Source organism: Cantharellus anzutake (assembly GCF_015039405.1).
Source record: "Cantharellus anzutake strain C23 chromosome Unknown EI90scaffold_46, whole genome shotgun sequence".
Lineage (NCBI taxonomy): Eukaryota > Fungi > Basidiomycota > Agaricomycetes > Cantharellales > Hydnaceae > Cantharellus > Cantharellus anzutake.
In genome coordinates, this window is record NW_024066996.1 from 449,152 (window position 1) to 473,762 (window position 24,611).

The 24,611-nt window shown below is 48.5% G+C and overlaps 2 protein-coding genes across 2 annotated transcripts; one reads left to right on the forward strand and one right to left on the reverse strand.

Annotated features, from left to right (window-relative positions):
* The first annotated feature begins 3 nt into the window (after window positions 1–3).
* Window positions 4–1,794, forward strand: EI90DRAFT_1946266 (uncharacterized protein). The gene is made up of 7 exons (XM_039052361.1): window positions 4–237; window positions 319–359; window positions 422–639; window positions 702–902; window positions 1,000–1,091; window positions 1,149–1,302; window positions 1,389–1,794. The coding sequence occupies exons 1-7, from the start codon at window positions 40–42 to the stop codon at window positions 1,550–1,552; spliced, it is 1,068 nt and encodes a 355-aa protein (XP_038912878.1). The 5' UTR covers window positions 4–39; the 3' UTR covers window positions 1,553–1,794.
* On the reverse strand, window positions 1,521–2,931 carry EI90DRAFT_3156640 (uncharacterized protein; the record flags this gene model as incomplete). The annotated part of the gene is made up of 5 exons (XM_039066067.1): window positions 1,521–2,062; window positions 2,115–2,129; window positions 2,218–2,587; window positions 2,649–2,704; window positions 2,760–2,931. 5 exons carry the CDS (start codon window positions 2,929–2,931, stop codon window positions 1,671–1,673), a joined length of 1,005 nt encoding a protein of 334 aa, XP_038912879.1. The 3' UTR covers window positions 1,521–1,670.
* Between the last annotated feature and the right edge of the window lie 21,680 nt (window positions 2,932–24,611).

The window sequence follows — 24,611 nt, forward strand, 5'->3', positions numbered from 1 at the left end:
GACAGCCTGTCACATACACATGTCACACACGACGTCGACATGCGCGACTCCATTCAGCGAATTTACGGTGCCCTCCTGACGCCCTCCAAGTTACCCGATCAGATACACCTTTCCCAGGAAGAACTAGTCGAACACATAATCCACGATGAGCATTTCCAAACCTATCCTCCCGCACGATCGTACCAGTTGAAATTCTGGAAGCATATCGTAGAGAAGATCGAGTTGGCGAACGAGGAAGTATGTGAGATTTATGCTTTTCAATGGGGTTTGCCCCCTATGTACCTACGGTTCTTTACCCCTCCCCTTATTATATTATAGGCGGATGAGAGGATATACGAGCGCCACATCTCTCTCTTAAGGTGAAAAGAGAAATTATGCCATGAAATCGTCTTGTTCACTCACGGCGCCAACTCGACATAAGTCAGGGTGCTCCGAGTCCATTTGATTACATGAATGGCCCACCAGCTCCCTCGTATATCACCCGCTTCTGGAACGCACCTTCTTCTGAATCAAATGTCAGAACTTCTCGGCGAAGCATCGCCTTGCTTGAATCTCGTACAACAATTGAAGATGGTACAACTGGGATGCGCACATGGAGGGCTAGTTTAATATTGGCTGAATGGCTGATACGACGTCCAGGTAACGCGGATTGTATTTTATTTTTAAAGTTTGCCAGGATGTATCGCTTTTTTTCATACTAGAAATTGTTCAGAAAAAACGGGTTCTGGAATTAGGCTCAGGCGTAGGATTCCTAGGAATCCTCATTGCGCAGCTTGATGGAATGCGAAAGTCAAAACTAGACGAAACTCATTCAGGTCTCCGTGGGGTTCCCTCGCTAGCATTGACAGACGTGAATCGTACTGTCCTAGAGAGGTGCGAAAACAACATTTCATTACCCCCTAGTGAGTCATGGCTGTTCCCCCCCCCTTTCACGTTGAACTCTTCAATTCACCTCAGACGGTGTACTTGACCATCCCGATGTGAAAACGGTTCGATTAGATTGGTTTGATGCGACGTCCCTGGATCGAAAAGAGTCCTTGAAAGCCCAGTTAGAGGAAATTAATGCAGAAGTGATAATAGGAGCAGATATCGTGAGTGTCAAGCAACAATCCAGGGATAAATTTTTTTTTTCCATCTTCGTCTGGAAGGTGTATGACTTGGACCTCATACATCCGTTGATCGAGACTCTGGGGATGGCATTATCTGCGGGTTCAGTATCACCGCAACCGTATCGCAGGGAAGGCTTGATCGCACTGTGCGCGCGTAGCGAAGAAACATTATCCAGATTCATCCAGGCTGCAGGTAGGTGGGGGGCCCGGGGGGAGGGCTATCATTCAAATCTATCGACACAAGGACACCTTAATTACTGATGATATATCTGTCTTCAGATTCTCGAGGGTTGGACTTAAGAAGCGAAGAGTGGGGATCATTAGGGGATGACATTTTCGACGACGGATGGGGCGGTGAGAGTCAATCATCAGTCAGATTGTTCACCGTCACGCTGAGACAGAGCCGAGGAACCACACAAAAAATTCTGCATTCGATAAGTTAAAAGTCATATATGTATGTAGAAAGGAAAAAAATGCTATGAAGACTATTATGAGGTGGCTATGACTATATCGGTAAGGCTAAAATTATGCGTGATTAGGTCTATGGGGGGTCGAAGATCACTAGGTCACCCATTCGCCCGTCGCCATCAGCTGCACCGGCTCGCCCCAAAGTCTCCCCATGACTAATTGATTCCGCTCAACCTGCTTTTCGCCGCTCTTCTGCTCCTGCTCCTGCTCCTGCTTTTTGTCCTTGTTCAGTCCCCCCTGCTTGTTTTCCTCGCTGTTCTTCCCCATGTCCCTAAGCGTCTGCTTCACCAGTCCGAGTTCACCCTTCTCCATCTGAAGTTTTTTCTCCAACTCCCCGGCATGCCTCACCTTTGTAAGCAGCTTTTCTGTCCCCTTGATTGCCCTCGTCTTATTCGATATTTTCCATTCCAGCGATTTCTTATTCCTTTTTCGCTTTTCGTTATTATTGCCTTTATTCGGTTTCTGTTTTTTAGCGTCCATTTCCTCTTTATAAACAAAGGTGAGCAAATTGTTACAAGGATTAGAGTATGTATGTACTTAGTGTTGCTAAGTCTGCAGGTTTTGGCGCATCACCGCCAGCATTTAAGAAGAATAGGATATAATGTTATCGATGAAGCCGTTGGGTATGCATGCAACATACCAGTAAGAACGTCAGCAATTTTCCTTTTGTTCCATCTTTTTACATCCCCGAGGTCTTGAATCACCAAGCTGTCGTCTTTTGGAGCGGCATTGCCAGGTGGCGTTGGGCTCGGTTTAGAACCTGAGTCTGTATCCTTGACGTTGCTTGCAGTCGCCCCAGAAGAATCCACTCCGAGTCCAGCTTGCATAAGTGCTGCATCAATGAGTTGGTTGACGGTAGGTCCGTCCAGCGCAAGTTTGCCTGTAATGATGAATGGTGGATGATGGATGTAGTGGATTGGCGGGCCATGGCAAATGCGGATGGAAGACATACGGTTCACTGGTTCTTTCTCAGGCTTGGATGATTTGTCGGAATTAGATTTGAGGCGTACCTATGCAGGAGAGAGGGTTTAGAATCGATCATGTTGCGGAAGAACGGACGCAAAACCCAACTATTTGTTCTGCCACGGTCTCTGTTATGGGATCAATCCCTCGAGACCTTAGGTGCACTTCCACGCAGAGCATGAGGGCAGAAAAGATGAGCTGCAGTCTAGTGAAACCCACTCGTTACGAGATCTTGAATAACATAAATTAAAAGAGTTGGGAGGTTGGCTTTTTGGATTATTTCGATATTCTCAAGGGTTTGTTGTAGCGTCTTCCGAAAGAGAGGCTTTAATACGACTCCCACTTCCTCCAAGGAACCGGAGAGTGCATCTGTCGACTCTGAAGCGTTCATAATGCTGAAAGTAATTGGGAGAATGGCTTGCCACTTTTCGGTTGTTGCCGTAATGCATAAAAGCGGAGATTTTTTGACTTGAGCGAATGCCTACGGTTCTCCTTCCCAGTCACTCACATGATTTCTCCGAGGTTTAGCCGCAACTTACGTTTTAAATTTAATGGAGGCACGAGATTAAATATGACTTGTGTGCGCTGTTGATGTGGCAGCCCGACGCCACACGAGGACAAAGGGGAGGCGGAGCTGCAGGCAAAGCGTTGCCGTGTGGCAAACCCTTAGTCGCACAAAGCGCCGGAGGCGCTAGTTTCACCTTTGTTATCCGCTTTGTTGTATAGTTAGATAGACATAAAAGAGCGAGGATTACCTGAGTGCGATGCTCAACCCCGTTTGACATCGCGCTCTAGGTAAGTCCTCAACCTTATAGATTGTACATAGTTTACATCTTGCCTAACATATTAACCCCGTTTGACATCGCGCTCTAGACACCGCGCTCTAGTCTTCCTCCCGCTGATTTACAGGTTATCAGCCCAGTACAACTCTACCCCAGCACTGCGCAAAGCCTACCGCCTGGCACCGCTGAACTGTTGTCTGACACGACTGCCCAGTTCTGACTCGCCACACCCACCGCCCGGCACTGCTGAACTTTTTGTCTGAAACGACTGCCCAGTTCTGACTCGCCGCACTTCTATTCTGGTTGTAACACCGAAGAACCATGACTACCGCCCTGCTCAAAGATTCTGCCATTGACAAGGCCGTTCTTACCATCCCCAAACTAAAAGGACGAGATGACTGGATCCTGTGGTCTGGGAACCTCGAAATAGCCATGGACCACACCTGGGACTTCATTGAAGGCAGCAACACCACAGCTCCTGATGCGTCCAAAGTAACTGAACACCAAGATTGGGTAATTGGGGATCGGAATGCTCGTCGAAGGATCTGGCTCTCACTTGATGAATCAATCCAACGCAATGCCTTTCCACACAGGAAAAGCTCCGCTGCCGTCCTGTTCAAGGCCCTCAAGGATGAATATGAGGACTCTGGATCCACAGCGGAATTCTATGCCAGACAGAGCTATGACAACGCTAAGCTCAGCGACTACAACTCAGTTTCAGAATACCTGACAGCCCTTATCAATTTTGCCTACCTGGTCAACAAGGAAGTGACTGACAACGAGGACCGCATTGGAAATCGTTCGATCGCCATGCGCCTCATCCATACACTCCCACCCTGCATGCGTACACTACAAACAATGCTCCTCGATACTCCTCTTCCAAAGGGTGTGAAGTGGAACTTGGATGATCTCAAGAGAAGGGTACAAGCCGATGAACGTCGCGCACGCGCAGCGGGAGAGAACCTGGGGACCAAATCCGACTCACTCCAAACCCCGAAGGCACTCGCTGCTGAGGGGGAACGACCTAAAGGGAAGAGGAAGGACCCAAATGACCCCATCTGGCTCTCCCGGCAGACTTGCTGGAAGTGTGGACAGACAGGCCATATTCGTTCTAAATGTACCGCAACGCAAGAAGAAAAGGATGCGTACCGGGAAAAGAAAGCCGCAGAACAAAATGGCAGTGCCAACGTTACTACTGTCAGTACTGTCAGTACCATGCCAGCAGGCATTGAGATGGCCATGTGTGCCACCGCATTGGGGAACGAACCTCCCACTGCCAGACCTAAGAACAGTGTTAGCTCCATGTGTGCTGAATACATCACTGACACTGCCCTGGTAGCGGACAAACCCACGGATACCGTAAAAGCGTGGATTGTGGATTCTGGCTGCAGCAACCATTTCTGCCCAAACAGGACGGAATTTCTTGATTACACACCTTTCACTACCCCGCGACACATCCGGCTTGGCAATGCCAGTACAATCCCCTCACTTGGACAGGGAACAGTCTTGATCCCCTGCACCGCAAACGGAAAGATTGTCCATCGCAAAGTCTTGGAAGTACAGTATGTGCCTGAACTGGCTTACGGTCTTCTCTCCTGCCGGGTCTTGATCTGCCGTGGAATACGAGTAACCTTTGATGAGGGAACCAACACCTGCAAAATCTCGAAGTCTGGAACCTTAATCGCCAAGTCGCTAACAGAGTTGGGGCCATTGTTCTACCTAAACCAACCACAGTTGTCATCTCCCAAGGCCTCTCAGCTAGATAATGGACCAGCCGCAATGACCACTGCACCTTCTTTTGACCTCTTGCACAAGCGACTGGCCCACCCGGGGAAGGAATCACTTCGCACCATGATCAAGGAAGGGGCTGTGCTCGGTGTTGATGGAACCCGGAATGAGTCTGAAGACTTTGATTGCGAAGCCTGCATCAGGGGGAAAATGGTGAGGGGTTCTTTCACAAAGGGCCATGACATTGCGACCACACGCTTTGGCCGAGTACACTCGGATATTTGTGGCCCGATGGAAGTCCTATCGCTTGGGAAGAAACAGTATTTTTGCATGCTGGTTGATGACAGGACGAACTTTACCTGGTTTTATCCCTGTGCGCTAAAGTCAGACTTTACCCCTTGGTTTGCCAAGATGGACACCTTCTTTGCGAACCAGTTTGGGACACATGTCAAAATACTGAGGACCGACTGAGGGGGAGAATATGTGAATGGAGCTCTGGAGAAGTATTGCGCAGAGAAAGGAATCGGTGTGGAGTTGACGGTCCCTCATACCCCTGAACAGAATGGTGTCGCGGAACGGACAAACAGGAGGATTCTGGACAAAGGGCGCACCCTGATGAAGGATGCACATGCACCCGATTTTCTCTGGGCAGATGCCCTCGCGACTGCTACCTATGCAATCAACCGCACGGTGGATAGTCGCTCTGATAGAATCACCCCTTTTGAACGACTCTATGGAAAGAAACCCAATGTCTCTCACATGAGGGTTTGGTATGCCGATGTTTTCATCCATAGACCAAAAGATCTAGGAGCGCTAAAGCTGGGGGAGTGCGGAAAATTGGTGAAGTTTTTGGGCTACCCCGAAGGCTGTAGTGGGTACAGGACATATGACCCGATCACTCACAAAGTTGAGGTTGTACGTGCGCCAATTTTCCGGGAAGAAGCAAAGGCAGCAGCACGTGTGTTCTTCGAATCGGCACAGAGTGACTCGGACAGCGATGCGGAGGTGAGTCCTGAGAGTCGTTCGACACCGGCAACCGCTGAGGACTCTCCTACAAGTCACGATGGTCCAGTTGACACAGCACCTGATGCATCACATGTTCCGCCTGTCCCTCCTACTCACCACAATCGACCAGCCAGGGTGCATCGTCCACCACATCATTTTGATCCATCCGAATACGGACCACATGGCCGACGAAAGGAACTGATTGCCAATGTCTACGAGGATCTCTGGAATGACGTGCCTGTGGCAGCAACTGTCGAGCTTGAAGATGTCCTGGACATAGCCCTAGATGAGGTCCATCTGACCAGCACAGTACTAGCTAACAATACAGATCTCCCAGATGCCCCATCTTTGCGCGAAGCACTTGCTGGGCCTGAATGTGATCTGTGGCACAAGGCCATTCTGGAGGAACTGGCGGCGATTAAAGAAGCCGGGACGTGGAAGCTCGTTGAACCAACGCCTGATATCCGAAACGTCGTTGGGTGCCGTTTTGTCCTGCAGAAGAAGCGGGGTGCCAACGGGGAAGTCACTCGCTTCAAGGCGCGGTTGGTTGCCCAAGGGTTTAGCCAACGTGAAGGTATTGACTATTCTGAGACTTTCGCCCCGGTTGTCAAATCCGCGTCGTTACGAGTCTTTCTTGCCATTTGTGCTCGCCATGGGTGGAGAGTCCACCAGATGGACATCAAGTCTGCATACCTGAATGGCACCCTATCTGAAGATATCTACATGCGGCAACCCAAGGGATATGAGGAAAAGGGGGAGGAACACAAGCTGGCCAAGTTGAAGAAGGGTCTTTACGGTCTAAAGCAAGCGGGAAGGGAGTGGTACGCCACACTACATGATTTTCTCATCCAACTGGGTTTCCAATGGACACATGCTGACCATTCTGTCTTCGTCTTCAAACGAGGTCGATCAATCATCATTATCCCAGTATACGTCGATGACAAGCTCCTAGCCGGAAATGATGAAAACCTCCTGACATCCATCCAAGACTCAATAAGCTCACGCTTCAAAGTATCTAGTTGCGGTGAGGCCTCATGGATACTTGGAATTCGAGTCCACCAGGACATCGCAGCAGGGACACTGTCAATCGACCAGTCCCAGTACATCAAGGACATCTTAGCACGTTTCAAAATGACCGACTGCCACATTGCCCTTACACCACTACCCACGAGAGCTCAATACAAACCCGCCTCCATGGAAGACCACTCTAGGGTTTCCTCATACCCTTACCTCGAAGCGATTGGCTCACTAATGTATGCCGCTCTGGGAACTCGACCAGATATCTGTGCTGCTGTTCGGGCACTCTCTCCTTTCGCGGCGACATTCGGACGTGAACATATCGAGGGGATCAAACATATATTCAGGTATCTTGTGGGCACTATGAACCGGGGGATAGTATACACAGCGGGGGGAGGGGAACTCGTGGGGTACACGGATGCGGACTGGGCGAATGATGCAATGAACCGGAAGTCGATCTCAGGAAATGTCTTCTTGTTGTCTGGGGGAGCAATCTCCTGGATGTCGAAGCAGCAGACTAACATAGCTGACTCATCAACATATGCAGAGTACATCGCAGCAGCGGAAGCAGCAAAGGAACTGGTGTGGCTGCGATGACTTCTCGAGGAACTACATGAAGGCATCGCCGGGCCAACAATCTTACACATTGACAATCGCGCTGCAGATCTACTTGCTCGAAATCCCGTCAACCATGCTGCCACGAAGCATGTCGATGTACGATACCATTTCATCAGGGAATGTATCGCGGATGGGACAGTCAGCCTCAAGCTCGTAGGGACCAACGATATGACGGCCGATGTTCTCACCAAGTCCCTTGCGAAGGTGAAGCACGAACGCTTCTGCCTGATGATGGGGATGGAGTACGCGGCCTAGAGAAGGTGTGGACGTCAGGCTGTGGGGGAGTGTTGATGTGGCAGCCCGACGCCACACGAGGACAAAGGGGAGGCGGAGCTGCAGGCAAAGCGTTGCCGTGTGGCAAACCCTTAGTCGCACAAAGCACCGGAGGCGCTAGTTTCACCTTTGTTATCCGCTTTGTTGTATAGTTAGATAGACATAAAAGAGCGAGGATTACCTGAGTGCGATGCTCAACCCCGTTTGACATCGCGCTCTAGGTAAGTCCTCAACCTTATAGATTGTACATAGTTTACATCTTGCCTAACATATTAACCCCGTTTGACATCGCGCTCTAGACACCGCGCTCTAGTCTTCCTCCCGCTGATTTACATGCGCCGGCCTCAGCACCTCAGTTTTCTTCTGGGTATCCGCCGTGCCCTTTGCTAGGTCAAGTCCTCGTCTGTACGCAATATTCATTGCTTTATGTCTTTAGACTGTTCATCCGCGATGTTCAGTTTTTCTTAGTTGTCTGGTATGAAATTGTGTCCATATTTCTGATTTCTGCTGCTTGGTCGGTACGTAGGTTTATTTTCTTTCTCTTTACACGCGTCCGCTGTACGCTTTGGCCTCCGTGCCTTCTTTCTTTTATGCATGCCTGCTGAGCGCTTTGGCCTCCGTGCCTTCTCTTCTGCGTCCACGGTACGCTTTGGCTTCTCAGCCACCACCTCTTGCGTCTGCTGCACGCTGTTGCTCTACAATCTTTTATCTCTCTTGCATCCGCGCACGCTGGAGTTTATTTCTTTTTCTACAACTCTGACGTATATTTCTAACTAATTCTCTTATTAGTTCTGGTTAGGGTGGTTGGTTGGCGTTGAATATTCGGTCTTGCATTGGATAAGGCAGTTAGCCTTGGTTACCCTTTGCAAGTTGGATCCCGGATGTTTACGGAGTCTTTCTCTTTTCGGCTCATGCCTTGTTTTGTAACTTCACTTCTTCTCTTTTGTTGGCGCTTCTCTGCTGCTACTCTCACTTGTCTTCATCGTTACATCTATTGAATCTGCCCATTCTCTCGTCCTTCGTCCATACAAAGAAGGTTTATGCCTGATGGGGAGGAAGAGACGATTTTACCCCAGGTTACGGCAGGAGGAACGGACGGAACTACTGAAACACTGGGAACGAGTTCATCCTTGGTAAAGGCGACAGTGGGAATCGAGAGAAGGAATCCACCCAAGTCCGATTTTGATAAGGGTCCGAAGGACATCCTTGAGGACATCGTGCAAGATGCAGAATCCACTGGGGACTATGTATAATCATGCGAGAAAGGAGGCCCTCGACCTTATTGAAGTTTATGATTTACAAAAGCAACGCGAACATATTTTCTTGTTGATTGACAGGTTTGAGCAAGGGAAAGGAGATACTACCGTAGTTACTCTTGAATCAAAAGGTAAAGGCAGAGACCCTCAAGAACAACGAAAGCGTCATTGAGAATCAAGTGAAGAAGAAGATGGATGGAGTCGAAGAGCAAAACGAGTCAAGGGAATCCTCAGGGATGCTGACAAGCGGGGAAGCGACTCAGAGGAAACCCATTCAAGAGGAAGTAGCTCAAGCAGTGATGGGAAAAAACATGTTAATTTTGCGGGATCAAGTAGGGGAACGAAGCATGAGCACTTTAAGAACATATGCCTTGCCACCAAGACGAATATTGTTCGGAAATATTACTTGGAGAGGCGAAAGAGAGCACTCAGAGACCTCAAAGGCGAGTTGCATAAGCCCCCTCTACCCAACTCACTCTGGGAAGCAGTTCTCCTCAACAAATTCGTGGATTTCAACAAGCTCTATGCCATCGAGTCGGGGCAGGCCTTGGATGAAGAGGTGGTCCACGAATCCGGTCGCTTCAAATTCGTCTTTAATCAAGTTGAAGCGAAAGGAACGATCCGAGGAGAAGCTACCTGGACAAGGGCCTTTGAAGCCTACTCCGAAGCAGTACTCTTCATATACCTGCACAGGAAGGGAGAACTTGAGGGGTACAAGCGTTATATGCAATGACTCTTTACCTCGGCAGGATTCTATAAGGAGCGCGGAGTCATTGAGTTCGATGTCAGGTTCCAAAAAGATCTTGCAGCAGATGCTAGACTTACCTTTGATGACATCGAAACTAACCACCCATTCCTCTTCAGCTCTTTTGCAGGGAGCAGTGGATCACAACGACCTAACCCTAGTGGGAGAGGGAGGTTTGATTCAGAGATCTGTCGATGCTTCAATGCGGGAACCCCCCATACCAACTGCCGATACAAGCATGTATGTGACCAGTGCCAAGGAGAGCATTGGCGTATCAACTGTCAACAAAAGGAAGGGAAGAAGTCTGGAAAGGATCAGTGATTGGAGAAGATCGATCAGAGAGCCACGCTATCTGCAAGGATTTGTGTGGGGCAACGAAAAATCGGGCACACCTTCGGTAACGTCTACTATCTTCAGAGAACCATTACCCATAACCCCGAATACCGACTATGACCATGAGTTGGTTACCGAAACTGTCGCCCAAAATGCTCATCTCTTTAAAATAGTGACGCCTATCCGTCCAGATAAGCTTGAGGAACTCTTGATCAATCACCCTAATCGAGCCCTGGTGGAGTCGGTGCTGAAAGGTTTTCGCGAGGGTTTCTGGCCGGGTGCGCAGCCCGAACGTTTGGTCTCACTTCGAGAAGGTTATGATAATCGCCGAGGGAAGAATGAGATGGATGAGGAGAAGCGGGAATTCTTGAGGGCGCAGCGAGATGTGGAAATTTCTTTGGACCGATATTCAATTGCCTTTGGGCCGACCTTACTTCCTGGAATGGTGTTGCAACCGTGTTTCGCAGTCCCAAAGACTGGGTCATCGAAATTCCGTTTAGTCAACGATCATATGGCTGGAGACTCATCTTTGAATGCAGCAATACCTCCGGAGGAAGGGTCGTTCAAGCCAGACAATTTACATGATTTGGGGAACCTCTTACTTTCTTTTTTGGAAAAGCATGGCCGATCACCCGCTTGGCTCTTCAAAACTGATGTGAGTTCAGCCTTCAGATTGCTACCTTGTCACCCGAGATGGCAGGCTCGACAAGCGACGATGATCGATGGTTTATACCACATTGATTGTTGTTGCGTTGTAGGCGGGATAATCGCCCACGCGCAGCGCCGGCTCGGATACCCGTTTCCACGATTAGAAAACCACCTTTCATTCATGCGACGACTTGGTATGGAATTGGTATCTAAAAATAGTGCTAATTCGTACGATTCTGACGATACCAAGAACGTCCCAATCGGTGGAGATTTGACGGAGTTCCGTGTTGGAGAAGTTAGGCACAGCAGGTCACGAGCATGTGCGGGCGTGGGAATCTCAAGCGGCAACCCAGAATTCCAGCCTCACTCATTCCCACGGCGTCTAATAAATTGGTAAAAATGCTCATTGGCTGCATAATAGTTCTATTCAGTCACATTTCCAATTTCGGCTCTTAATTCCGTAAATCCGTTGAGAAATCGCTTATTTTCTTTTATTTTCATATTTTGCCATCATTTCAGATATTGATTGATATTCTTTTATTGATACTGTTACCCTTTTTTTATTATTTCGCCTAATAAGGTACCCAGGTGCCGTATGGCACCAATATTTGCCATCTATTCTTTCTAAAAATAATTATTAGATATAATCCTGTACATACCAGATTTTGAAAAGAAGTTCTCCCCTCCCCTAAAATTCTCTAGGACGCGCTAGAGTTGGAGTGAGTGTGTGGAATCCAACAGTAGGAATAAGGGCAACTGTCTAGCCCACAACGAGTGGGTAGTAGATTAGTTGAGCCCGGACCTTGCGGAATCCCGGAGAACCCACCATGGAGTTTAAGGATCGAGATAAGTCTAGTCAAGAGAGAAAGTAGGAGTTTAGGGAGAGTTGTCCCCCACGAGCTGTGTCGGCATAGAGAGCCGCAAGCCCTCTTGCAGCGTCTTCGGGAACCGGGCTTCAGGAGCGATCTGGAGTACCTTTTATGCTTTGGTCCTATGGATTGGCATTGAAGAAAGAAACTTACCTGGACTCTTGCATTATGTGGACGACATTTTTTCTTTCGAGCCCTGTGAGGATTTGGAACTTTATGTTCCATATGATTCAACCTGTCATATCCATTCCTGGCCATCGACTTCCGGTCCCTCCGTTCCCTCCGTTCCCTCCGGTCTAACTCTGCTCCTCCTTCACTAACCTCGGAGGCCCCGTATTCCGCAACCCTCTCGGTACCCCTCGATGGTCACCACCCCCTCATTTCAACTTATTACCTACGCCTCCCTAAGTACGGAGCCCCGAAGACTTCCAGACAGCTCCGACGTCCGCTAGCGCACCCCCGCCTCCGCTGGGCAATACAATCGCCTGCCCTGCAGAGTCCACCTTCGGGCTTATCCCTCCTTTCTGTTTCTGGGTTATCGCCTGCCTTTCCGCTAACCCCGCGACCCGACTCGTCGGTAATATTCAGTCGGCTAATGTTTATCCCCGTTAGCTCCGCTCCGTTCGGCTCCGCCAATTGCGGACCCGTCTTCACTGTAACCATATATATATCCCGCTTGTACATAGGTTACACCCCAGTAAGAAAATCAACTAGAGTTACCCCCCTAGGTTCTAATTGCCAGTCAGTAAGTTAGGGCACGGACGTGTCACTAGGCACAGCGCTCTTGGCAGAAGTCGCTGAGGCCAAAGCCCTCTGTTACGGAGACATTCCTTCGTCTCGAATCTGGTCTCTGACAGTATTTTCTTACTCCCTGACTAGTACATGTCTTGTATGGCACCAAAAGTCCTTCGCACTCGTTCGCAATTACGCACATTAGTTCCCAACTCCGCCTCACCTTCCCCAGAACCCTCTCAGCCTGGTCCTAGTCGATTGGCGAGAAACCCAGTTGAGTTTCGAAGCTTTTCTAACCTTGAAACCCCTCTCCCATCGACTCCGATCATGTGCCCCGTTAGGGATCAATCACCAGTTGCAGACTCCGACTTCGGAGAAACCACGGAACAACCCATAGACCCCGTCCACTTCTTTGGACTCGGTTCTGAGGTACCCGACTTCATCGATCCTCCCCCTGCTGATCCTCCCATCCCCACTGTCCCAACCACCAACGATGCCGAACCCACCTCCAACGTGGCCATTGCACAATTGGCCCAAGCCATTGCCAGTCTGGCTTGTCACACCGGACGACGATGACGACCACCATCTTCTGCTCTCCGGACCAAGGTCCGCGAACCCGAACAGTTTGATGGAAAGGATCCTCGAGAACTTCGAGTATTCTTGGTCCAATGCGAACTCAATTTCCAGGACCGTTGTAGGAGAAATAATATTCAAAGAATAAAACAATGATCTATCAGAATAGTCAACGAACAGGTGACAAGTTCAGACGTTTAACAGATCTCATGATCTTTATGAGACTGGACAGACATTAGATCATTATAAATTATCTACACCCATGTAGTATGAGATTTAATCTACTACAATCATGCCTAGAACTTGGCATAGGTGTAATATTCAAAGAATATAACCCTACAACAAGAAAATAGCACATAGACGGCAGAATAAGAAGGAACATTGGGAAAGAAATGTGAATATCTCGGGAACCAGTAAACTTTTGACTGTAATCTTTTTACCATCTGAAAGGACTGTTTCTTAACTTTATCCACGGTTTTGTTTCATTCTAAAAGCTTCAAAACTGACGGAGATATCGCTCAAACGGCGAAACACCTTATAATTCATATATATTTATTTGCTAATTCTTACAAAAAGTAATGTGACTCAAGGGAAATATAATGGCACCCGGAAGTCTGGCGGACCGAATACCATATGATAGAGTATTCCCCGGCGCGGGCGGACAGTTTTTGATCGCATCAGAAGAGGAGAAAATGCTAAAAAACCGGATCTTGTATATTTTCCCATGATTCATCAAAACTTTTTGATTTTAAGCTCAAATAAATCGGAACAAAGGAATGATTGATGATCTGGATCTCGGATCATAAGCATGAAGTAATTCAGAAGTCCGCAGATCAGTTAATTAATTGGGAAGGCTCTAGAACATTAGTAATGATGTGGCTTCACAAAAAGGGGTCAATTAGAGAACAGTCTAGAAAGTTCCTTTATAGCCGAGTCATTTCTAAAGATAACCGTTCGTAATTAAGGCGGTGTAGAGCATAGCTTCAGCGCTACAAGATCCCGCTAAGATCGGCCCAAAAGACAAAGAAATGAATTACTTATTGCTGAGTCATGTCCTAAGTCCATTATTAAGCTTACACAGCCCAAGCCCCTATATCATTCTAGAACTATCTATAATACAAATGTAGCACATGTAACTAGTGCGAGGCGTGGGAGTAGAGAGGCCTCTGAAAAGCATAAAAGGCCGCCGCTTCTGCCCCCTCTCAAACCTCAGGTAGAAATAAAAGTTTAATTCTCCTCACCAGTGGTTGGTTCGTTTGCTCCAAAAGATAAAAGCAAATATTAGTTGTTAGCTAATATAAAACTAACACGTCACTCTAAGCGTGAGTTAGGGTCAGTTAGACACAGCTGAACAAAAGTGTCATAGTGAGAATTAGTGAGAATTTGGTGGAGGGACTTCTTAATTGAATAATCTCTCAGCAATTTTTGGTTATCACACCACAGGAGAAAAGTGAGCGATCCTGAACCTGCTAGATAACTAGCACGCACTCTAAGCGATAGAAAGAGCAGTTTGGTCACTCCTGTATTGAGTAACATTTATTGCGGAATTATTTTATTAGCAGTTTTCCTTCAGTAAATTATCAGGAAAATCACATCCTACTGAAAAGTGGTAAATATAGGTGTAATATTGACTAGAAATCATAGTAAAGTCAATATAGAATTTTATCCGTAGACGATCTATACGTCAGGTGAGATCGTTGGGGGGTGTTTATTGTTGTTTAGACAGTGAACAATCATATATTTGGCAACCAAAACACGGTCAGTACGCAAATCAGCACAAACTCTAATATCGTTATTGGACATAGGAAACTGGTTACATAAGGTGATCCAGCTCCGCTCCTTCACCGGAGACGATGGGGGAGAGCTCGGAGTAACTGTCTTGGTAGGTTCAGAAGTTCGGAACGTGATACTGCTTGAGACCCAGTCAATCAACGGATTGTAGCGGGTAAGCCAGTTGTGTCCTAGGACTAGGGAACATGATCCATCCAGCGATGTGACAAAGAAAGTCATGGGGGTGATGTTTCCGGAAGCGAAGCGGAGGGGAATATCAACGGCGCGGGTTGTGGTTGAGTTGGTGCTACCGTCGAATGAACGACTATCAAGAGTTCGTTAATGAACTTCAAACTAACTTCGGCCCTCACGATCCTGTGGGCGACGCCGAGGTTCAACTGATGACCCTGGACATGAAGGACAGGCACCACATCAACAAATGTGTCGTTGAGTTCAATCGACACGCCTCTCAACTTCACGGTTACGGAGAAGCCGCGCTTCGTCGTTTTTTCTACAATGGATTACCGGAACGTATCAAGGACGATATTGCTAGAGTAGGTAAACCCTCTACTCTCTCTGAACTTCACACCCTGTCCCAAACTCTCGATGCACGCTATTGGGAGCGTAAATCGGAAGTTACATGTCATGCGAAACCCTCTTCCTCTAATGTTTTCGACAAGTCCACCGCCGCTTCTCGTTCCGACCCCATCCCTTCCTCCTCCTCTTTCAACTCCGCTTCCGGTAGTAGGCCTCCGAAGGACAATAAGAAGTCCGAGGCTAGCTCCGCAAAACCGGACCTCTCGTCTAAACTCGGAGACAACGGCAAGCTCATGCCACAAGAGCGTAAGCGTCGTCTCGACGAGAAACTTTGTATGTTCTGTGGTCAGTCTGGCCATATGGTCAAGGACTGCCCCAAGTCCTCTTCTCGCGCGTCTAAGGCCTGTTCGGCCCAGACCGAGGAGCAAGGATCCGCTTCTGCAGAAGCAAAAAATTAGTCCGCACCCCTGTGGACTCCGCATGGACCGGGGGTTGCGATCCTTCCTTCCGTGCGCTCAAAGAAGTGCGCTTAAACGCGTCTTCCATTTCCGACCTATCCTCCCTCCACATTCCCGTTTCCTTTTCTCTTTCAAATGGTCTATTTTCTCCTCTCAATGTTGACCCTTCGGTTAATGTTCTACCCATTGTAGATAGTGTTGCTGATGTACCACTCTCTCCTCCGCCCCCTCCGACTACCTCCGTAGATCGATCCACCTCTCTCCGCTTCTCTTCTTTTTCTCCTCCTGTCTCTCCTTCGTCCAATATTAGGACACAAAATAAACTTTTCTGCTCCTATGAGAACGTACCCGCACTCGTAGATTCTGGGTCTTCGGACTGCTTCATCGATGACACATTTGTCAAAAAGTTGGCCTTGAAGACATACCAGATTAAACCCCTACAACTACGCCTATTCGACGGTAGCACCAACTCAACCACAACCCGCGCCGTTGATATTCCCCTCCGCTTCGCTTCCGGAAACATCACCCCCATGACTTTCTTTGTCACATCGCTGGATGGATCATGTTCCCTAGTCCTAGGACACAACTGGCTTACCCGCTACAATCCGTTGATTGACTGGGTCTCAAGCAGTATCACGTTCCGAACTTCTGAACCTACCAAGACAGTTACTCCGAGCTCTCCCCCATCGTCTCCGGTGAAGGAGCGGAGCTGGATCACCTTATGTAACCAGTTTCCTATGTCCAATAACGATATTAGAGTTTGTGCTGATTTGCGTACTGACCGTGTTTTGGTTGCCAAATATATGATTGTTCACTGTCTAAACAACAATAAACACCCCCCAACGATCTCACCTGACGTATAGATCGTCTACGGATAAAATTCTATATTGACTTTACTATGATTTCTAGTCAATATTACACCTATATTTACCACTTTTCAGTAGGATGTGATTTTCCTGATAATTTACTGAAGGAAAACTGCTAATAAAATAATTCCGCAATAAATGTTACTCAATACAGGAGTGACCAAACTGCTCTTTCTATCGCTTAGAGTGCGTGCTAGTTATCTAGCAGGTTCAGGATCGCTCACTTTTCTCCTGTGGTGTGATAACCAAAAATTGCTGAGAGATTATTCAATTAAGAAGTCCCTCCACCAAATTCTCACTAATTCTCACTATGACACTTTTGTTCAGCTGTGTCTAACTGACCCTAACTCACGCTTAGAGTGACGTGTTAGTTTTATATTAGCTAACAACTAATATTTGCTTTTATCTTTTGGAGCAAACGAACCAACCACTGGTGAGGAGAATTAAACTTTTATTTCTACCTGAGGTTTGAGAGGGGGCAGAAGCGGCGGCCTTTTATGCTTTTCAGAGGCCTCTCTACTCCCACGCCTCGCACTAGTTACATGTGCTACATTTGTATTATAGATAGTTCTAGAATGATATAGGGGCTTGGGCTGTGTAAGCTTAATAATGGACTTAGGACATGACTCAGCAATAAGTAATTCATTTCTTTGTCTTTTGGGCCGATCTTAGCGGGATCTTGTAGCGCTGAAGCTATGCTCTACACCGCCTTAATTACGAACGGTTATCTTTAGAAATGACTCGGCTATAAAGGAACTTTCTAGACTGTTCTCTAATTGACCCCTTTTTGTGAAGCCACATCATTACTAATGTTCTAGAGCCTTCCCAATTAATTAACTGATCTGCGGACTTCTGAATTACTTCATGCTTATGATCCGAGATCCAGATCATCAATCATTCCTTTGTTCCGATTTATTTGAGCTTAAAATCAAAAAGTTTTGATGAATCATGGGAAAATATACAAGATCCGGTTTTTTAGCATTTTCTCCTCTTCTGATGCGATCAAAAACTGTCCGCCCGCGCCGGGGAATACTCTATCATATGGTATTCGGTCCGCCAGACTTCCGGGTGCCATTATATTTCCCTTGAGTCACATTACTTTTTGTAAGAATTAGCAAATAAATATATATGAATTATAAGGTGTTTCGCCGTTTGAGCGATATCTCCGTCAGTTTTGAAGCTTTTAGAATGAAACAAAACCGTGGATAAAGTTAAGAAACAGTCCTTTCAGATGGTAAAAAGATTACAGTCAAAAGTTTACTGGTTCTTGAGATATTCACATTTCTTTCCCAATGTTCCTTCTTATTCTGCCGTCTATGTGCTATTTTCTTGTTGTAGGGTTATATTCTTTGAATATTACACCTATGCCAAGTTCTAGGCATGATTGTAGTAGATTAAATCTCATACTACATGGGTGTAGATAATTTATAATGATCTAATGTCTGTCCAGTCTCATAAAGATCATGAGATCTGTTAAACGTCTGAACTTGTCACCTGTTCGTTGACTATTCTGATAGATCATTGTTTTATTCTTTGAATATTATTTCTCCTACACCGGTACCACTGCCGTCATCCGACATCCAACCATCTGATGTTTTGCCAGCACCTCAGTTGCAGGCTGTTACTCCTACACTACCATCTATTGAGTTCGTCAGCCGTTCCGCATTCGTGAAGGCTTGCCGACTTGAAGGATCGGTATCCTTCAGCCTAACCATCCCTTCCAAGGAAAGCCGCTTGAGGGCTGCCTCATCCCACACCGACTCCGTCGACCTCTCGGCCGTTCTGCAGGAGTATCACGAGTTCGCGGATGTGTTCAGTAAGAGCAAAGCCTCGACGCTGGCACTGCACCGTGAGCACGACCTAAAGATTGACCTTGAGGAAGGCACCTCCCCACCCCTGGGTACCATGTACTCTCTTTCTCCTTCGGAACTCAAGGCCCTCCGGGTGTTCTTAGATGAACACCTGGCCTCCGGTTTCATTCGCCCCGCTACCTCCGCTCACGCGGCACCGGTCCTCTTCGTCCGCAAGAAGGATGGATCCCTCCATCTTTGCGTTGACTTCCGAGGGCTGAACAAGATCACCAAAAAGGATCGCTACCCACTTCCCCACATCTCCGACCTCCTTGACGCACCTAGCCGTGCCACGGTCTATACCAGACTCGACCTCCGGCATGCTTACCACCTGGTTCACATTGCAGCAGGCGACGAATGGGAGACCTCTTTCCGCATGCGCTATGGTTCCTATGAGTGGCTTGTCATGCCATTCGGTCTCACGAATGCACCTGCGGCTTTCCAGCGATTCGTCAACACGATCTTTGCCGACCTCTTGGACGTTTCTGTGGTAGTCTACCTAGACAACATCCTTACCTACTCGGAAGACATGGCTTCGCATCAGGAGCATGTCCGAGAAGTTCTTAGGAGACTCCGCAAGCACGGCCTATACGCCAATCCGAAGAAATGCGAGTTCCATATGGACACCACGGAATATCTCGGTTACTGCCTCTCTCCTTCCGGACTCACCATGTCCATCGAGAAGGTCAAAGCTGTCCAAGATTGGCCCGAGCCCCGTAAAGTCAAGGATGTCCAATCCTTCCTTGGCTTCACTAACTTCTATCGGCGTTTCATCCACCAATACTCCGACATTGTGGTCCCCTTGATGCGCCTCACACGTAAAGGAGCCCCCTGGCTATTCTCCGACGATTGTCGCGCTGCTTTCAACACCTTGAAAGAGGCCTTCACTTCCGCTCCTATCCTCACACATTGGCTACCCGACGCCCCCCTCATTGTAGAAACCGATGCCTCCGATTATGCGATCTCCGGAATCCTTTCCATTCGCTGTGATGACGGAGAAATTCGCCCCATCGCTTTCCACTCTAGAACACTCTCGGCACCGGAGCTCAATTACGACACCCATGACAAGGAACTGCTCGCCATTCATGATGCGTTCTGATCATGGCGTCATTACCTCGAAGGTTCAGGAACCCCAATCGACGTCATTACTGACCACAAGAACCTCGAGTATTTCTCCACCACCAAACTCTTGACCCGGTGGCAAGCCCGCTGGTCAGAGTTCCTCTCCCAATTCCACATGACAGTCCGATTCCGTCCCGGAAGACTCGGAGTTAAACCAGATGCGTTGACTAGATGCTGGGACGTCTATCCCAAAGAAGGGGATATGGACTACACTCGCGTCAATCCGCAGAACTTCCGACCGGTCTTCACTTCGGAGCAGCTCACTGCGTCCTTACGAGCCACGTTCCTAGCTGCCACAGTAATCCGAGCAGCCGTACTCGTCGACACAGAGGCTCTTCATCGAGACATCCTCACCTCCCTCTCCTCCGACACCTCAATCTCTTCTCATCTCGCTTCCCCCAACCTCCCCAACTCCCGCTGGTCCGTTGATGCCGGAGGCCTCTTAAGGCTGGACAATCGCATTTATGTGCCGGATTCTAACGATCTCCGTCTCCGCGTTTTGTGAGACAAACACGACCACCAACTTTCCGGACACTTCGGGAAAAACCGGACTCTGGATCTGGTGCGTCGTGAGTATACCTGGCCGGGCATCCGTAACTTCGTCAAGAGTTACGTATCCTCCTGCACTTCGTGTGCCCGTGCCAAGGTCCCCCGTCATAAGCCTTACGGCTTACTCAAACAATTCCCCATCCCCGAACGTCCTTGGAACTCCATCTCCATGGATTTCATCGAACAGCTGCCCTCCTCTTCCGGATTCACTTCCATCTTGGTTGTCGTGGACCGCCTGTCCAAACAGTGCATTTTTATCCCCACCCACGATACCATCACCTCTCCGGAACTGGCCAAGCTCTTCCTCCTCCATGTGTTCTCCAAGCACAGAGTTCCATCCCGGACTTCACCTCCAGCTATCACCCGGAAGGAGACGGTCAGACCGAACGGATGAACCAGACACTCAAGCAGTACCTGCGCATCTACAGTAACTATCAGCAGGACAATTGGTCCGAGCTCCTGCCTCTCGCAGAGTTCGCATACAACAATGCTCCGAATGCCACCATGGGCGTCTCCCCATTCTTCACCAACAAAGGCTACCATCCGAACATCACCGTCCACCTGGAGTGAGACCTGACATCGGTACGCGCCCAAGAGTACTCCGTCGATCTCGACTCCCTCCACCACTTCCTTCGCAAGGAAATGCATCTCGCTCAGATCCGTTATCAGGGCCCGGCAGACTGCCGACGGAGCCCTGCCCCAGCTTTCGAAGTAGGAACCTCGGTCTACGTAAAGGCCGAGTACTTCCGCTCAACTCGACCTTCCAAAAAGCTCTCCGAAAAAAACCTCGGCCCATTCGAGATCATCACCCGCGTTGGAACCCACTCCCTCACTCTCCACCTGCCGGAAAACATGCAAGCCATTCACCCGGTATTCCATGTATCGCAGATCGAACCCTCCTTCCCGAACACCATTCCGAACCGCCACCAGCCACCTCTGCCTCCTGTAGAAATCGAAGGCAAGATGGAGTTCGAGATCGAGGAGATACTCGACTCCAAGATCGACCGACGTAGACGCAACAAGTTGCTCTACTTGGTCAAGTGGCTAGGCTATGAAGGGACCGACAAGGAGACACAATGGCTCTTTGCCGGCGAACTCGATCACGCCTCCGACCTCGTCGAAGCGTTCCACTCTCGGTACCCAGCGAAGCCTGGACCCGAAGCTCCTTAGGAACCCCGACTCCTCCCCCATTTCTCCTCTCTCTCCACTCCTCACTTCCGTCTTTCATTTTTCCACTTCTCTGTAAGTACAGCTCCCCTCACCTTACTAATTCTGGGCCTTCAAGGGTTCAGGCCTAAGAAGGGGATACTGTCATATCCATTCCCGGCCATCGACTTCCGGTCCCTCCGTTCCCTCCGTTCCCTCCGGTCTAACTCCGCTCCTCCTTCACTAACCTCGGAGGCCCCGTATTCCGCAACCCTCTCGGCACCCCTCGATGGTCACCACCCCCTCATTTCAACTTATTACCTACGCCTCCCTAAGTACGGAGCCCCGAAGACTTCCGGACAGCTCCGACGTCCGCTAGTGCACCCCCGCCTCCGCTGGGCAATACAATCGCCTGCCCTGCAGAGTCCACCTTCGGGCTTATCCCTCCTTTCTGTTTCTGGGTTATCACCTGCCTTTCCGCTAACCCCGCGACCCGACTCGTCGGTAATATTCAGTCGGCTAATGTTTATCCCCGTTAGCTCCGCTCCGTTCGGCTCCGCCAATTGCGGACCCGTCTTCGCTGTAACCATATATATATCCCGCTTGTACATAGGTTACACCCCAGTAAGAAAATCAACTAGAGTTACCCCCCTAGGTTCTAATTGCCAGTCAGTAAGTTAGGGCACGGACGTGTCACTAGGCACAGCGCTCTTGGCAGAAGTCGCTGAGGCCAAAGCCCTCTGTTATGGAGACATTCCTTCGTCTCGAATCTGGTCTCTGACACAACCTACCCGCACAAACAAGCGGAATTACTCAGGTTATTTGATGAGGTAGGAATCCCACACGAAAAGAAAAAGCAAGAATTTGGTCAGCAACTCACCATAATTGGTCTCCGAGTGTGCCTCGACACCTTAACGATTGTCATGCCGAACGAAAAAAGAGAGAACTTGATAGTCGAAATCAGAACCTTTCTTGAACATTCTTCCCGTCAACATCTTCTTCAAGATTGGCAACGCCTCCTAGGCTACTGCAATTGGGCATTGAATGCTTATCCACTCTTACAGCCGGCACTTCAATCTTCTTATGCCAAAATTCGAGGGAAGAATCTTCCATTAGCACCAATTCGTTTGAACAAGTCAGTCATACTAGACTTAACTTGGTTCACAGAGCGAATCCAGGTTTCGACGGGTGTTAACTTCTTGCGAGCCAGGACTTGGAAGGAGCACAAAGCAGACTTGACCTTTTTGACAGATGCGTCTAATGTAGGATTGGCTTTCTGGTCTCCGGACATCAGGATTGCAATGGTGGCAACGATTTCGGAGTCTAGCTTACGTTTTGGAGACACGCTTTTCAATGAAGCGTTGGCGGTTGTCTTGGCAATTGATTGGGCTGTGCAGTTACCAGATAGACCTCGTTGCATTTTACTTCGAACTGATTCGATGAACACGGTCAATATCTTCCATTCACTAGCCGCTGAACCAAATTATGTTCTACTCCTCCTCCATGTGGTCGAAACAATGATGGATTTCGACATTGATGTTCGAGTTATTCATATCCCTGGCTCCGAAAATACCGTCACAGATGCGTTGTCGCATCACCTTTTCGACTCGGCCCTTATTCACTGTCCAGGGCTGAAAATTTCCTCCTTCAGGCCTCCACGGGATAGGTTGGGGGTGATACAGGAATGAATGTTTCAGTAAGCACCAAGGCACGTCAGCCCAAATGTGCCCCTTGGACATTGGATCGTTTGCATCATCAGCGAGCGATTTATTTGTCTAATGCTCTTGACAAGTCAACAAAATCTGCCTATCAATCAGGGATTAATTCGTATCTTACCTTCTGCCAAATCCATCATTACGACCCCGAGCCAACTCCTAATATGCTTAGTTTGTTTATCTCTTTTATGGCAAAGCAGACAGGGCCATCAGGTAAACTGATTTCAATCCGCACGATTACGTCTTACCTGTCAGGCCTTGCCCACCACTTGGAGCCTTGTTATCCTTCGGTTCGAGAGGCCCGCAAGCACCCAATGGTAGTTAACACGTTGCGTGGAGCAGAGCGGACTGACGGCCAGCCAATTGTCCAGAAGTTGCCGATTGAAGATGTGCACTTACTCTTGTTGTTGAAAAAGTTCGGCGCTTCTCAAGACTTTGATGACTGCCTTTTCCTCACCATTGCTTTTACAGCCTTTCACAGTTTGCTGCGATTAGGTGAATTGGTTGTGCCGGATGACCCCTCAAAACTGGTGTTCAGGAAGCTGGTTCTTCGTCGGTCAGCCGACATAGTTGAGCGCGACTCCTTATGTTGCTTCCAATTCCTTTTACCCACTCATAAAGCGGATTGCCGGTTTCATGGTAGTCCTATTTTGATTCAGTCCAGATCTGGTCCACTTAATCCTGTTCTGATTTTTGAACGTTACCTTCAACTGCGAGATGATGCCTTCTCCTTCTTTCCCCAGCTTTGGGTCTGAGGTGATGGATCCTTACCCTCCCGTTCTTGGTTTTTGCAAAGATTGCATACTTGTCTTCCAAAAGAATTTGCCGGTCATTCCTTTTGCTCTGGAGGGGCCACCCACCTTGCCGCTCTTGGCTTTCCAGATTCGAGAATTCAAGCTTTAGGTCGTTGGTCTTCTGATGCTTGGCGAATTTATATTCGTAAGAACCCTGTGATTCTTTGTGCCCGGTCCCCCATGGGGTCTTCGATTTTTGATTCCTAGCTCCCTCTTTTTATTTTTCACCACCATCCCTCCCCTCCTCCTTCTTCTTCTACCATGTTACCAGCTCGCTTCAAATCAAGAGGCTTCGACTTCCTGTTGGGGCCGTCGCCACGCTATCCGTTACACCTTCGCCCACACACAAGTGCCTCTGAAATCTGTCGAGAACTTGCAACACGTGATGTTCCCATGCTAAGTTGTATTGTTGTTTAATGTTTTCATTTCATGAGACTAATCATGGGGCAACAATCAAACTCGGCCCAGCCAATGCTATGACTTCCCCTGGCTTGATCACCCTGATGCGCCTGTCTCAGCACCGCACTTGCCCCTTTGCCGCTTTCACGAGTTGCTGTGCAACCTGACCATTTGATGGACCCAGGGACCATGCCTCAGTTGTACACTGGGTTTTCTGGTGTGGATGCATGAAGCGGACCACACCAGTGAAGGTATGTACTGAACTTCACTCATCATGAGAGTGCTC